Source organism: Paramormyrops kingsleyae, chromosome 14 (genome assembly GCF_048594095.1).
Source record: "Paramormyrops kingsleyae isolate MSU_618 chromosome 14, PKINGS_0.4, whole genome shotgun sequence".
Taxonomy (NCBI): Eukaryota; Metazoa; Chordata; class Actinopteri; order Osteoglossiformes; family Mormyridae; genus Paramormyrops; species Paramormyrops kingsleyae.
Window position 1 is genome coordinate 4,621,680 of NC_132810.1, and position 15,086 is coordinate 4,636,765.

Consider the following 15,086-nt stretch of genomic DNA (forward strand, 5'->3'; position numbering starts at 1 on the left):
CGGTCAGACGGAGCCAGAGCCGGGAACGGATTCAAAATGCAGGGATGGGGCTCTTAGGAAGCAGCGTGGCCCATGACAAAAGGCATAGCAGCATACAGATTAATACGTCCACTTTGGGTGCAAATAATTCATTATCACAGTCAAATATTTAGGTTCCGTTATTCTTTTTAATTAGTGGAAGTTCAGATATCTGACGTTCCATTCAGTTCCCGTTCTGCGCGACGTTTCTGTGTATACAGCGCCCCCTTCTGGACACAGTCGACTCTTCTCATTTATCCGCGAGCACGTTTCTGCAAGTACGTGCCCAGAATCATGTAAAAACAAGCAAACGTTACGGCTTTCATTACAGCTACATGATTTTATTTATACACCGAGAAAAAACATTTGTAGGGTTACTATAATATTTTCCCCCGTTGTTTCTACTTGGTAAGTATTATGTTTATACAATAAAATGATTGCGCGTGAGTAGCTTAGTGGGACAAATCAGCCAGGGCAGAAGGGAGCAAAGCATGCGGATCGGCGTACTCTGACGTGGGACCACCGGGAGCAGAGTGACCCTCCCCGGCTCCTGCGATGTCTGGCCGTGGTGCGGCTGCACATTCCAAGCAAGCCCGATGCCTCAATTACAATTCATTTCCGTGATTTCCTCGCATGGGAACTCGACCCTTTGAGACACTGACACATTTGGATGCAAGTTCAGGGAGGATGATTAACGTCTGCGGTCAAGTACAACGTGGAAGAAAGTTATTTGCCAGCAGCACAAAACGCCAAAATGGCTTCGTAACTCCGAGAGGAAAGTAGCTGGAGTCCTCTAATGTATAAATTCTCTGTAGAGAAGTGCACCGCAGTTCAGCACATGGAAATACTACCGATTCAGGGAAATAGTTAATAATAAAAACACGGCGACGTGCATGTGTCACAAGCCAGACTGGAGACTTTTCCGCCGTTTTGCGGTACTTCGTCTAGATGTCTTTGCAGAATAAAGGCACTGCTGAGTGAAATATTAACGGTAAGATGCGGCACCATTGCGATTCCCCGGGACGCGCCTGCCAGCCGCTGTTTGCCTTGCTCCTTTTATTCGGACTCAGGATATTACCTGCATCCCCACATCCACAGTGCCTGGATTTCAAGCCCCCATTTAAACCACAGGATACTCTCGTGTTTTGCGTAATGTACACGGACTTCGGCTGCTGTGACTCTCGCAAAGATCGGGAACTGAGGGCGAAATTTTACGAGATCATGGACAATTTCGACAGTCAGGGATATGCCAGTTGCGCGGGATATGTTCAGGAGCTTATATGTCAGGTAAGCAAATATCGTAAAGCTATTATAACCTCCAAAACTGAAAGTGGTACATAAGAAAAAAAACATCGAATCTACTTTCTTATAGTGTCTGGAGTGCCGTAACCATTGCTTTAGTCGATTATGTGTTACTATTAAGCCCTGTAGCAAATAGATATGAGTCATTTCGCTAGTTTAATAAAATGTTTTAATTAAACGAAAAATGCAGAATGTGGCTGCCATCTAAACAATGAATTTGAATTCCTGTGAATAGTGGTAGGTCCCTTTTTTACACTGGACTTCCTCAGTCTGAAGCACACATGAGTTCTCCTTTATTCTGTTCGGCTCCCCCAGGAATGTTCCCCGTATGCCGCTCACCTTTTTGATGCGGAAGACCCCAGCACCCCTCTTCGCTCTCTCCCGGGACTCTGCCCAGACTACTGCTCCCGCTTCTGGCTGAGGTGCCGCTCGGTCATTACCCTCCTCTCCAACAACACCAGCCTGGAGGGTCTGGAGGCCGACAAGCATCGCTTCTGTAGGTACCTGGAGCTGGACGATGCAGACTACTGCTATCCCCACCTGCTGAGCAATCCGCAGCTGACTAAGGACCTGGGCCGAGTCACGGCCAATGAGGAAGGCTGCTTGCATTTGTGCGTCGAGGAAGTGGCCAATGGGCTGCGCAACCCTCTGGCCATGGTCCACGCCAACGATGGCACTCATCGGTTCTTTGTGGCGGAGCAGGTAGGCCTGGTCTGGGCCTATCTGCCAGATCGCTCCCGGCTGGAGAAGCCATTCCTAAACATCACAAAGACAGTGCTGACTTCGCGGTGGGAGGGCGATGAGCGAGGCTTCCTGGGCCTGACCTTTCACCCCTACTTTAAATACAACGGCAAGTTGTACGTTTATTACTCGGTGAAGGTGGGCCGCCAGGAGAGGATCAGAATCAGCCAGTTCCGCATTTCCTCCAGCGATATGAACGTGGTAGACCATAATTCAGAAAGGTGTGTGTCTGTCCAGTCATCCTTTGTCTAAATGTGACTTGCGTTAAATGCAACCTGCAGTGAAAGTGAAGGTGCTTGTGTGGAGCCTTCAACAGATGTACCGTTTCATGGTTTTACATTACATTAGCTGTTACTCTCTTGAAACTTTTATACTGCAGGGTTATTTTAGAAATTGATGAACCGGCATCAAATCACAATGGAGGCCAGGTGCTGTTTGCAGACGACGGCTACTTGTACATCTTCACTGGGGACGGAGGCATGGCTGGGGACCCTTTCGGCAAATTCGGGAACTCACAAAACAAGTAGGAGCCATTTAGAGGGCCCCAGATGGGGCCCTAAACGCTAGAGCAGAATGAGCTGTGAAACACCAGGAGCATATCTTTGGCTTGGAGCATATGGGACCCAGCGCTTTTGATTCAGCACGATCCGGTCTCTCCTCTCACTCACGCAGGTCCACCTTGCTGGGCAAGGTTCTCCGCGTTGATGTGGATCACAACGATAGGGGGCCGCCATACAAGATTCCGTCGGACAACCCCTTCCTGCGGGAGCCCGGGGCGCGGCCGGAGGTGTACGCCTACGGCGTGCGCAACATGTGGCGCTGCTCAGTGGACCGCGGCGACCCCACCACCAAGGAAGGAAAGGGCAGGATCTTCTGCGGAGACGTGGGACAGAACAAATATGAGGAGGTTGACATCATCGAATCGGGGAAGAACTATGGCTGGAGGGCCAAAGAAGGCTTCTCCTGTTATGACAAGAAGCTGTGTGCCAACAGCTCCTTGGGTGGGTATTTTACAATGGACCGCAAGCTCCGAGATCCGTATGGTGCCCATTCTGTGTGACATGGGCACTTCCTGGCCCACGATTGCCCAGACCAAGGGAAATTAACTCGTATTTTATCCTGTTCCCAAATACGGAGGCATTCTGTGGCTGAGACACAGGATGGAACTGGATGATCAAGAGGAATGTGATTGGGTCCTCTTTTTGTAGATGATGTCCTACCCATATTTGCCTACCCTCACAAACTGGGCAAGTCGGTGACTGGGGGGTATGTGTATCGTGGCTGTGAAAACCCCAACCTGAACGGCATGTATGTATTTGGAGACTTCATGAGTGGGTAAGGATAATTTCAGGGCCTGGAGGGGGGGGGGCGGGGGTTGGTAATTAAACCAAAGTGTGCTGATCATGTTTTGTTTACCAAAGTTGAAACAGATAGGAATTCATCTTCACATGAATGATCTACAGAAGATATAATTGAATTTGTTTTGCTGTATTGGGATCTGGGGGTTCGGATGTTCCTGTGCATTTCAGGCGCATGATGGCTCTCCAGGAGAACAAGGTAACAAACCAGTGGGACGACCATGAGATCTGCATGGGCCAAGGTCTGACCTGTGCTTTTCCGGGCCTCATCAACAACTACTATCAGTACATCATCTCCTTTGCTGAGGATGAGGCAGGTGGGATGAACGGAAAAGTCTCTCCACGCCTTTATTGTATTTTTTTTCCATTTAATGCTTGTATTATTCTGGATTTTTTCCCATGGTGTGAATAACACCAAGAACTTCAGTAGGAGTTTCCAGAAGTTTTTTTAAAAAAAGTCCTCAGGAGCACACGTAGCCAAAGGCTCTTATCTCAAATCTTTGAAAAATTCGTCTCACTAAGAAAACATCTCTGCACCATCCAGAAAAAGACACATTTTTGAAATCCAGCCAGTCCAGCTATTGTGTTTGCCAAGGTATATCTAGCCAAGCAGTTTTGCAGTTGTTTTCAGTCACCTGATTAACCATGTGACTTCTGACCAATCAGGTTCATACTGTGGCCTTTTCTTGGAATAGACAGCCCATAGCTTTGCAACCCGTTCCTTGCCACACTTACTAATGTAAAAACTGACAGGACTAAACAGATCCAAGGTAACCTGAGAGCCAAAGGTTGTGTTTTCTTCTCATTGTGCTCTCCAGTGTTTAATGTTAAACGGAAAGTCTTACGGGGCATTCTGATGTTCACAGGAGAGTTGTATTTCATGTCCACCGGCGTCCCGAGTGCAGCATCGCCTTCTGGTGTTGTGTACAAACTGATCGATCCCTCACGGTGAGTAACTGCCGGTCCGTTACTGTCCTTCCCAGTCCGGCCACATTTGTGGGCAGCCATAAATCTGTGTTCTTCACTAATTCTCATCCCCTAGCCTGTATTTTCCTCCTGTGGATTGCCGAGAGCCCCAGTCGAATGACGAGATAACATTTAAAGAACCAGTTCAGAAAACAGGAAGATACTTGCAGCTGGGGCTGTTGCTATCACGCCGCAATATAATCATGATAATATGGATTGAAGCTCGTAGCCTGATCGTTCACCATGATTACAGGGACCATTTTGTAATGCTGTGTTTGTTTTTACAGGCGAGCACCGCCAACAAAATGCCAGTACGAACCCCTTCCAGTCAAAGTGAAAGGCAACCTCATTAAATTCAAACCGAAGGAAAGTAAGTGCAGTTCAGACAGCTTCGGGAAGCTAGTCTGTGCCAATCACATGATATATGTTTACGCTTTGCGCTGAGACACAATGGTCGCACACCCTAAGTGTCCGTAAGCAAGGCCTGTGTTCCGCAGCTCTGATTGGGGTGGCGATTCCGACCAAGCATTCCAAGCTGGCCCGTACGGCGAGACCATCCAAGGCGGCCGTGACGCCACCTGCATCCAGCCAGGCCACCACCGACCGGTTCCTTAAAATGGCGCAGCTGCTCACAGAAGCAGGGACTTCGGGGAAGACCAGCCCCGCCAGCACCACCCCTGCCTCGAGAAGGAGCACCCCTCCCTTAAGGAGAACCACCCCGGGCACCCCCACCCCTGCTTTTCGGAGGAGCACTCCCTCCACGATCACTACCGCCCCGGCTAAGTCACGCAAGCCCACCAAGGCACGCAAGGGCCGGCGCAGGAAAGGCAAGCACCGGAACGGGGCCCTGCGTCTGGCCGGCCAGCCGGAGGGGAAGCCAGACCGTGGGAGGGTGGAGATCTTCGTAGACGGCGAATGGGGTACGGTTTGTGATGACCTCTGGGACCTGCGCAGCGCCGGCGTGGCCTGCAGGCAGCTGGGCTTCGGCGTGGCGCTAAGGGCCGCCAGGCGTGCCGAATTCGGCGAAGGGCGGCGACTGCGCATCCTGCTGGACGACGTGCAGTGCCAGGGCTCGGAGGCGAACCTCCTGCAGTGTCAGCACGCCGGCGTGGGCCAGCACAACTGCGGGCACCACGAGGACGCGGGGGTCGTGTGCGGGAACGCCGACTCTGCAAAGCCCAGTAACTCCGCTTAGGGGGGCCACTGCCACCAGCTTTGCGGGACAGAGCTGGGGCGTGGAGTTTCGGCCTGGAGGTGTGCCTGCCACAGCACGGGCCGGTAAAAGCATGCTAGACGGATAGCCCTGTGTTAGCATAAGGCACTAACAGACTTGTACATACACACTGTTCAAGCATGCTAGGCTAGTGTATACAGCTGATCATGTACCACTTCTTAACCTAATACCTTTATAAATAGCAAATAAATGCACATTTTATCCATTTTGCGAAGGTTGTTAGCTCTTTCTTATGAAGTTGTTTTGTGTCCCAGTCATAGGATGACCAGATAATCCACGTCACTGGGGACACTTTCAGCTACTTCTCACTTTACCAACTACTTTAAAACTGAAAGGTTCCTGTGCTTGGTCTGAACAGGTCTTGTGCTTTGACTGATTTGTTTCCTTGATTGAAAGACTCATCCAGCTGTTTCACTTTAACATTTGTGACACATTCATGATTACATGAGACTCTGCAAATTAGTGCACAACAAGAACTCAGTGCTCAAGTGAAATCCAGGTCCTTTTAATTGAAATATTCGTTTACAAATCCTGTCCTAGCTCAAAGTATCCTCCCTGACATGGATTTTCTGGTCACATTACCCAGTCAGTAATGGTTTCCCTAAAGTAAGCCTACTTCTGTAGGCGTTGCTGTACAGAGGGGTTACCTGACCCCTGGGACTAAACTCAAAGGGTCTGGATTCCTGCAGCGTGACTGGAAGGGGATTTTGAAGGTGGCAGGTTTGTGATGTGCTATGATGATCTGTGATGATCTGTCTTAGTGATGAGCTTCCATGTGACTGTTAAACAGGCTGGATGCATGTATGCCCTGCATCACATGGATGCTGTGACTTCACATCAGGTGTCTCCATGCTGAAAGCCCTTTTACTTGCTGTTGTAGCCATGATGGTTATTTAGTGCTGGTAAACCACCCAATCAACAAAACCTCCCACTTAGTCCTGGCTCACTGCCTGTGCTTATTGGGGTGTTCACATAATTCGTATAATTTTATCTACATAAGCAACAACTCATTAAAAAGCTGGGAGTTTTACAGTATGGCATGTTGCCTCTATCAGAACCTGTGGCTCGGCTCCATAGCTCAGTGGTTAGAGCACTGGTCTTGTAAACCAGGGGTCGCGAGTTCGATCCTCGCTGGGGCCTCGCGATCCTTAATTTTCACCGTTTATTTCAGGAACGTTTACCTGTAATGCCGGGGAACCGCGGTTCGTATCGCTCTGCTGAACTGCGTTAGGATGGTTATTAGAATGTCGACGGAGTATTAGAATGTCATCGTGGCTCAGCCGCACCTTGCAGAAGGTGTAGCACGACGCGCACCGGCTTTTGGCAAAAGCACCGTGATTACAAACAGGAGACAACACGTTGTTTACGAGTGTTACATTCAAGTGTCAGTTGTTAAGTATTTTTCATTTTAAACCGTATAGTACGTTATATACAGTAAATTCCTTTACACGTATTTTGCATAACGGTTTATATTGTAGCGCGACATGCATTAACGACAGAATGAAATAGCGTTTAGTCGAAGATCACCTTTTACAGTCGCCTTCCCGCTGGTTCCCCGTACGATCTGCGAGCCGATGTTTGTTTCCTAAATTGTACACAAGGTGGCAGTATTTACACGCTCGTAAACGATAGTGATGACCCGGAAACCACTTTGCGCCTGCTTAATAAAATCACTGCCTGTCTGAGCTTTAGTCAAGCCACGTGACCTCTTAACGTCTAGATGTGCTGTGCACCGTTTGTACAAAGGATTGTGCTAAGGTGGCTCTATCCATTGCTGGTTCTCTCTCTGTGATCCAGCTGGGTTTGCTCAAGAAACCATCTCCATCAGCTTTGTTCATTTGTTTCCTGTATACAAACTTGTCAGACAAGAGAGTCTTTGTGGTGAAGAAACAAACCAAACACCTCTAACAATGAAGCCAAACAGTGTAAGCAGAGTGCAGGCAGATACCTTTCCTTGTGAATGGACTGTCAACATGAGATCGGCCTTGCAGCTAACCCTGGAATGGCCCAGAGAATGGAATCGCTGTGAGTCCCGTCAGGTGAGCCATCTTTAATCCTTTGTGTTTTAGGAGGTGCTGAGTGACACCCAGCTTTTCATGAATTAAACTGGGACTCACCTCTGACCCAGAGAATGATCTCCGGCCCCTGAAACTAATTTTATGGGGCTTTGTGTCTTTTAGAGTGTTGGCCTGATCTGGAAAAACCTGGGTGTCGGGACATGCCTCAATGGTTTAAGGTTTAAATCCATTCAAGGATTCAAGAGTTTTATTTGTCACATGCAAGGTATACAGTCCAGCTATAACCTGCAGTGAAATGATAGATAAATAGATAAAAAAAAATAGTGAAAGCAATAAGACATAAAAGTTTCATCCATCTTCTGTAAGTGCTTCTCCTACTCAGGGTTGCAGGGGGTTTGGAGCCTATGGGCACAAAGCAGGGCACTGGGGGGGGAACCAGAGAAAACTCCATGCTGACACGGGGAGAACAGGCAAGCTCCACACACATGGAACCCAGATGTAGATTTCAACCATGGTCCTTGAGGTGTGAGGCATCACTGCAGATCACTGCGCAACTGTAACATCCCACCATAAACGTTTCAGGTTAATAAATATGCAATAACTATGGAGCAGTGAAGTTACACTGAAAAGAATGAAAAAACAACAGAGGAAAAACCAGAGATGTGTCACAGTGTTCCCAACAGCCTGAGGTATGATGGCAGCGTGGCACAGCTTGAGCCTAACAAAGCTTTGTACCCCAAGCCTGTTACACAGTTTTAAGATCCCTTCTTTACGCCAGTGATTGCTGGGGCGTAGGAGATAGCATCAAAGGAACAGCTCACTCTGGATGGCGGGGAGTGATTTGAGAGTGAGCTGGTTTGCAGTTGCCAGTGTGGCTCTGCAGTGCACTGCAACACACAGCCGACAGCCTCGCCTGTGTTTATGCATCCTGTGAGTGACAGCGCAGTTGAGATGTCTGCTGTTTGCCAGGGTAATTTTGGATGGCAATTGTGTAGATTTTACTAATTGAATAACATCCAGTTATTGCCGTGCGCTGTTATCTGGGGGAGAGAGAGTTCCCCTCAGGTAAAGCAAATCAGAGCTCCTGTTCAAAACTGGAATGGGATGCTTTATTAAATTGCTGTTTTTCTCTTAAGCCTCGGGTGTAACTGGGTGCTGTATGCTTGTTTAAAAATGGGTGTTGGTTACTTTAACAGCAGGATGTAGTGGAACGTAATCACCCTTTGTTTAAAGTTCTAGAACTCTGATTAACTGCACGTTGTTTTAAAGTAAATGCATGTGTGAGTGTGAAGTTAGTGTGTCGAGATAATGGTGTCTTTCTTATCGAGCCCTTTGATGGCGTGTAATCGGCCGTCTGAAATGAGCTTCCCCCCGGCTCTGTGTTTGTTTGTCTCAACACGTCGTCCACATTCCTAGCGAAAGGTTTGTTTTTCCAAATGACCCGAATAAAGCCTGATGTTCTGCCTGCTGTTTTCCCAACAGCTGGACACGTCGTCGAGTCAGAATAAGGAGAATTTAAATTAGCACAATGGAGCGTAGTCTGCGAGTGATTCGCACCCAGTGGGAATGAGGCTCTTGGTAAGTGCTATCCTACTGTATGTCTCCAGCTGACCAGGGAGTTAATGCTGGTTATTTTATGCACACAGCGGCTGCCTTATCCCGCATGTTTACATGCATCTGTTCTAATGATCTTCTGAATGCTGTGAAATTTCAGCAATATGGGGTTCCTGCATCGCGTTTGTTCCATGCCCAGGGAGTCTGAGCTGATTCAACGCGAAAACATCCCTGACGTCATGTGTCTGGGTAATAACCAGAAGCAGCTTTGCGCACTGACCTGTAGTTTCTGTACTTGTAAAAGTGATAAGGATAATCTATGTGGGTGTTCAGTCGCTTCTCAAATTTTAGTGCTCCTGTTTATCCACGGTATGAGGGCTTGTTGCTCTTTCTCTGTGTGCTCACTGTGCGCGGTGTTAGCTGTAAGGGGAGCTGTCTGACCATGCCTGTAGCTGGTCCTTTTTCCTGTAGCTCTCCTGAGCTTCTTGTAGGACATGACACATTGTGTCCTCGTGTTGTTTCTACCTGTTCTTTTTGTGTGTCTCCACACAGTGTCCAGAACTCCGTTTTAGCATGTGGTCATGTCCCGTGTGTAAGTAAAGGACAGGCAGGTGTCGTAAAAAGCACGTGTGTTCTGTCTCTGAGTTGGGAATGTTCAGCTGCTCCTTATGGAGGCTGTGGTCCTTTGGCTCTCAAAAATACCAGGAAACATGATTAATGTGTTTGAGAGAATGCAGATCTGTGCATTTTGAAGCCAGAACACCCGATCATACACGCCCAACTTTAAGTGGCCATGTTGTTGTGATTGTTCCACTGACATGCAATGAAAGTCATTTGCTAAAGTCTTATTAGTTGGTCCAAACTGAAGTCCTGTACTTGCTTTGTTCTGTTCTGCTTCCTGCTTTGTTCCTGGTTATTTTGTTATCCCACACAGTATATTCTGTAAACTCTAATAAACACCATACAAAGACGTAACAAGCACATAATGGATAGGTACACGCCCTTTACTGCTTGACAGACAATACAAACATGCTACCTTTACACACAGTGCCATTCTTTGTCTTTGAAATGGCATCACCGCAGTGAGATGTCACCTTTGACAAAGCTGGCAGTTTGAGTCATTAACTGTAGGTGACTCTGCCCCAGTTTCCTGTCGGCTTGATTGTGGTGCTCAGGAGCTCCAGACCTCGGTGTCATGAAAGGCAGCCCCGTATGTGGTGGTACCTACATCCTGTTCCTCCTCATATGCCAATCAGCACTATGTGCCAGTGTCAGAAACCCAGGCTGTGCGGCTTCCCTGGTCAGACCCGTGTTCTCGCTTGCAGCCGTAGACAAACGGACCTGTCTGTCAGCCTGTGGTTCTGCTCACAGGTACTCGGTCACATGGCGAGGCACCGGCCTATGTCAGGTGGTCCCCAGCTGCCTGCTGAGTAATACTCCCCCTGTCTGGTAAGGGCCTCTATCACACAAGCCTTTAGAAGACAAACGGTGTCCACTGCGTCTCCCAGTTCAGAAAAACATGACTGCAGAGAGAGAGAGTATTTAGAGCTTAGAATCAACGCCTCACACACACACATCAGCTCTTCACAGAGACTCCAGGATAAACCCTGCAGTTGTGATATTAGTTTCTCGTCCCTCTTTTGAAGGAACAATTTCACATCATGGTGGTGATGCTCCCAGGCTGGACTGTGTTTTGTGCAAAGATGGAACACTCTAGAAGCAATAAAAGTATGCCACCTCAATGTAACCTTGTGCGGAGCAGTTCTCCAAAAACAGGCGTCTGTCCCAGGGCTACGTGACTCTGTGTGCGGCTGGTTTCCTGCCCCCTCCCACAGCCTTCAGTTCTTACATGTTTTTTTTATATAGGATAAATATGATTCCCAGATGTTCTTAAGACTGAATGTAAGAAGACGCATATTTGTTTTCTAATCATGTTTCAGCGCTTTTCTTTATGTAATTACTCATTGCGACCGAAACTCTGAATTTTACTCTCTTCTTGAAAATCGAGTATAAAGCTTTTGTTAAAACTCCAGTCTCCACACCCTGTGATTTCGGTTAAGATGTCCTGTTCTGCCCTGGACTGGTAATCGCACATGCCCCTTTACCTTTTTCATAAAACACTTTTTAAGAAAAAATCGGCCAAACATTCCAGGTCTCCCTCTTTCTGTCAAGGTGCCCAAATCCATCTGGCTCCACGTCCCAATCCTCCCTGTTCTCCAGTGTGACACGTCTTATCCGAGCGACACCTGATTGGCTGAGGCTGGACTCTCAGTTGGCATTTCGAGTGAGGTGGAGCAACCTGTGCTACCCCCTATGGTCCACCTCTTGTGGGACTCTGCTGACGGCAGGGCTCAGATGTGGGCGTGCTCGATTGTGGGTGGGGCTCAGATGTGGGCGGGGCTTCGGAGTGGGGGGGCTCGAATATGGGTGGGGCTCAGATGTGGGCGTGGCTTCGGAGTGGGCGGGCTGTATCAGTACTCGCGTGCCTGCTCGAGTTGCCGGCCGTACTCTTTCTCTGGCGGGTTCTCAGTGCACCGCAGGCCGTTGTTGGGGGGCCGGGCAGCGTGAAAGCGGCTCCAGTCGCCCTTGCACAGGAGCCAGGGCAGCACGTCCAGCCGGTGGTGCAGCTCTGGGGAAAAGTCGGCGCTGATGAGATCAGGCACTCCGGCCCCACTACCCCGCGTCAGCAGCCGCAGGTCCCCGTCGTAGCAGCACTGCTGGGCGGCTGGCAGGGCGCCCCCCCGGGACGGCGTGGAGCGCAGGCAGAACAGTGCCGCTGCCCTGTACACACCCAGCCGCTCCTTGGGCCCGCTGGCATCGCGCCACAGGAATGCCCTCCCCAGGTGCTTGTCGAAGATGCTGATGGCACCATAGACGACCTCCGAGGGGTAGGAGCAGGGACAGCTGGGCAGCTCCGCGAGGAGCAGCTGCTGCAGGAAGTCGCTCTTACAGCGGAGCCACTGCTCACAGCCGTCCAGACCTGGACAAGAGGGGACCGGAGGTCAGCCCAGCTCACCAGGTAAATAGTAACACGATCACTAGAACTAACCAGCATGGTTTATGGAGGACTTAGCTAATATAACCTTAAAGTCACTTTGGGCTTGTGCTATTGTGTGTGAGGCCTGCTGCCTGCTGTCAGGAGAGACCAGACACATCTTGCAGCATCATGATCTGTGAGCTGCAGCATTCCTCTGGCCGATGCTGCATGGAACTCACCGGAATCATCCGTGGGCCCCCAGCCCTGCCTTAAACGGCTGTCCTGGTCTCCACCCCAGCCTGAGGGTTCCTGCTCACTGTCCTCTGGGCCCCTGTGTCCTTCTCCATCCTCGGGTTCCGGATGCTCCCAGAAAAGCAGCCGGAATGGTGTTCTCCCCGTCAGCCAACCCAGGGAGGCCAGTGACCACTCGCTGCGGCCCTCAACCAGGTCAATGTCCAGCTGGATCTGGGGGCTGTCCGTAACCTCAATGGTCACCTGGAGGGTGATAACCAGAGCTAGATAACCAGAGCTATGCAGCTACAGCGGAAGCTACATACCCAGCATGGCCTGAGGCTTTGCTTCCCCATTGGCTGGTATATCAGTTCTTCCCTTCTGCATAACTAGCACTTCTGCTAAGTTCCCTCCTAATGCATCTATTTAATACACATTGGCTCCTACAAATAAGGCCTGGCAACAGTGCACATTAGCCCATAACCACAAGCCGGCTCATTATCACACAGAAATTAAGCTTGTTTCTGCAGCATGTTCACAGTCGTTGAGACCAGGCATAACCCCCGCCCCCCCCCCCCCCCCCCAAAAAAAAAGAAAGAAAAAAAACAGATAGGAAAAACAGCAGCAATCCCTGCCTAACCTTAACCTTCTGCAGTCCATCAACAGAAACTTGAAGCTGTCTCTGTCTCCCACCGAGCAGCACAGTCTGGTGGCTGCCGTAGGTGTTTACACACAAATAAGGTCACAGTCGGTCATTTAGCATCTATTCTGATGGTCTGGTGCAGCTGAGGGCGGAAAGCAGAGCAGGAGGACCAGAAAGGGCAGGCCGCCCCTGACCAGAGCCAGTGCTCTCCTCCTCCTGCTTCGAACATGGGGTCTCTATCAGCTCCTGGGCTGGGTAACGCTGGGCCCAGGCAGGCGGCAGACCTCCAGGAAGCAGCTCAGCCATTATTTACTGCATCATCTATTGGTCCTATAATTAGACAGCATTTACAGACCTTTCCACTGTGCAAGCATGAGGCTGCAAAAACGTTTAGGCAGGACGGGGGCACCGTAAAGGAGGGGGGGGGGGGTAGGAGGATAACAAGAGCCACTGAGTTTCACCTTGGCTGTAAATGCATCTCATGTGAGAGTTTTAAAATGATCCATCCATCCATCCTTCCATCCATCCTTCCAGCCATTCAGCCATCCATCCATCCATCCTTCCATCCATCCATCCATCCATCCTTCCAGCCATTCAGCCATCCTTCCATCCATCCATCCATCCATCCATCTATCCATCCACTTATTTTCAAACCACTTATCCTGGTTTTTAAGGGCTTAAAAATAATTTCATATTTAAATCAGTGCAAGCGTTAGCATCAAGGCAGAAGGTGCAGGGGTCAGCCAGAGATCTTTCAGACAGACGGCTGTGTGAAGGCAGCCATAAGCACAGTGTGTGATAGTGTGCATGTGGAATTTAACATCCCAGTTACGGGGAAAACTGCATGCTCCCACAACGCTCCCCATTTAACGGCGTTATTCCAGTAACGGCCCTGAAAGGCGTCTGAGTCACTCTACCTGAATATTTGGATTGTGGGATCGGAGGTCTGCGCCAGAAAATTCTGGAAAGTTTTTCGGGTCTAGGAGAAATGGCTTAGGCTCCTCCTGGGATGTGGGTTTGGGTCGAATCCCTCTCAACTGGTAAGGTGACCTTAACTTCTGTTGGTGATATGGTAGGACCTTTGGGGTTGGCTTGGGCGCCGGAACCCCCATCCTCTGATCAGTGTTGCTCGAACCCTCCTGAAATGCCTGTTTAACAAAGACCATGTAATGCTTCAGAAGATGAGGTGACCTGTGCGTTCCTCTAGACGAAACTATTCTCATCTTCAAGGGCTCACTGCTAAACCTGTGTTTTCAGGGATAAAGGCGGCATTGCTTTCTGAGCGCTGAGTGTATGTCTCAGTTCCATGTTGCAGCATGCTTGTTGGGGTACCAGTTACGTTGGCACTTTCACATCACGTTAGTGTCCAGTCCCAAGTCATATGGAGCCAGTTACAGGCAGGAAACACGGCTGCCTTCCTAAGCCTGGCTGAGAAACCAAAAACATCAGAAGATGCAAGACCAGTCCATCTTTCAGATGAGAATTTACAACTCTTGTCCACTCCCCTTATTACTATAAGCTAAGAAAAGCAATGTTAGGGTGTACAAGGATATATGATGATCCTGCTAGTTATTTTGAGCATGTGGTGACGGTTTTGTTTTTGTGCATTGCAGGCACGTGTTTAACTCCCCCGAACTGAAACCGCTATTTGCTGAGAGATTATGAGATTATTGTATCTCAGCTTCATTCCAATCATAAGATTTACATCCTTCTATGTAATGCGTCCACATTTTGTGTTCCTCTGTGTCGATAACCAGCGGAAAAAAATCCTACGTGTGGATCGGAGCACAAGTGGTTCTGATGAAACTTCAGCTACTGTTTCTCCATTTCAGCCCACAGTATTCGCATGTTTGACACCGTGCTGATCACACGGCATGTGTATGTGTGTGTGTATATGATTCTGCGCACTGTGCACTTCGCCAGATGCATGTATGAAATACCGCATGCAGACGAATCAGATTGCAGAAATCGGTATAGGCTGTACGAGCCGACTCACTTACCTTCGGTATGCTACCCAGTACCTGAACCAGGAACATCGTCAGCA

The 15,086-nt window shown here is 49.2% G+C and overlaps 2 protein-coding genes and 1 non-coding gene across 3 annotated transcripts; 2 read left to right on the forward strand and 1 right to left on the reverse strand.

The window, feature by feature from the left end:
- The first annotated feature begins 460 nt into the window (after positions 1-460).
- LOC111852649 (HHIP-like protein 1) lies at positions 461-5,824 on the forward strand. Its single transcript, XM_023828798.2, has 9 exons — positions 461-1,305; positions 1,636-2,282; positions 2,441-2,584; positions 2,734-3,062; positions 3,270-3,396; positions 3,591-3,736; positions 4,286-4,367; positions 4,673-4,755; positions 4,883-5,824. Exons 1-9 carry the CDS (start codon positions 1,015-1,017, stop codon positions 5,578-5,580), a joined length of 2,547 nt encoding a protein of 848 aa, XP_023684566.2. The 5' UTR covers positions 461-1,014; the 3' UTR covers positions 5,581-5,824.
- Positions 5,825-6,686: 862 nt separating this feature from the next.
- trnat-ugu (transfer RNA threonine (anticodon UGU)) lies at positions 6,687-6,759 on the forward strand. The gene has a single exon. It is a non-coding gene; the product is annotated as a tRNA-Thr (tRNA).
- A 4,854-nt stretch (positions 6,760-11,613) lies between these two features.
- ism2a (isthmin 2a) lies at positions 11,614-14,375 on the reverse strand. The gene is made up of 3 exons (XM_023828836.2): positions 13,960-14,375; positions 12,408-12,663; positions 11,614-12,171 (listed from the first exon to the last, which is right to left on the reverse strand). Exons 1-3 carry the CDS (start codon positions 14,263-14,265, stop codon positions 11,663-11,665), a joined length of 1,071 nt encoding a protein of 356 aa, XP_023684604.2. The 5' UTR covers positions 14,266-14,375; the 3' UTR covers positions 11,614-11,662.
- Between the last annotated feature and the right edge of the window lie 711 nt (positions 14,376-15,086).

Coding starts and splice junctions, on each gene's coding strand:
- LOC111852649 (XM_023828798.2), top strand. CDS start 1,015: ATGCGGCACCATTGCGATTCCCCGGGACGCGCCTGCCAGCCGCTGTTT. Junction 4,368..4,672: donor AAACTGATCGATCCCTCACG/GTGAGTAACTGC, acceptor TTGTTTTTACAG/GCGAGCACCGCCAACAAAAT. Junction 4,756..4,882: donor TAAATTCAAACCGAAGGAAA/GTAAGTGCAGTT, acceptor TGTGTTCCGCAG/CTCTGATTGGGGTGGCGATT.
- ism2a (XM_023828836.2), bottom strand. CDS start 14,265: ATGAGAATAGTTTCGTCTAGAGGAACGCACAGGTCACCTCATCTTCTG. Junction 12,664..13,959: donor CCCACAATCCAAATATTCAG/GTAGAGTGACTC, acceptor ATCACCCTCCAG/GTGACCATTGAGGTTACGGA. Junction 12,172..12,407: donor GGGGCCCACGGATGATTCCG/GTGAGTTCCATG, acceptor CCTCTTGTCCAG/GTCTGGACGGCTGTGAGCAG.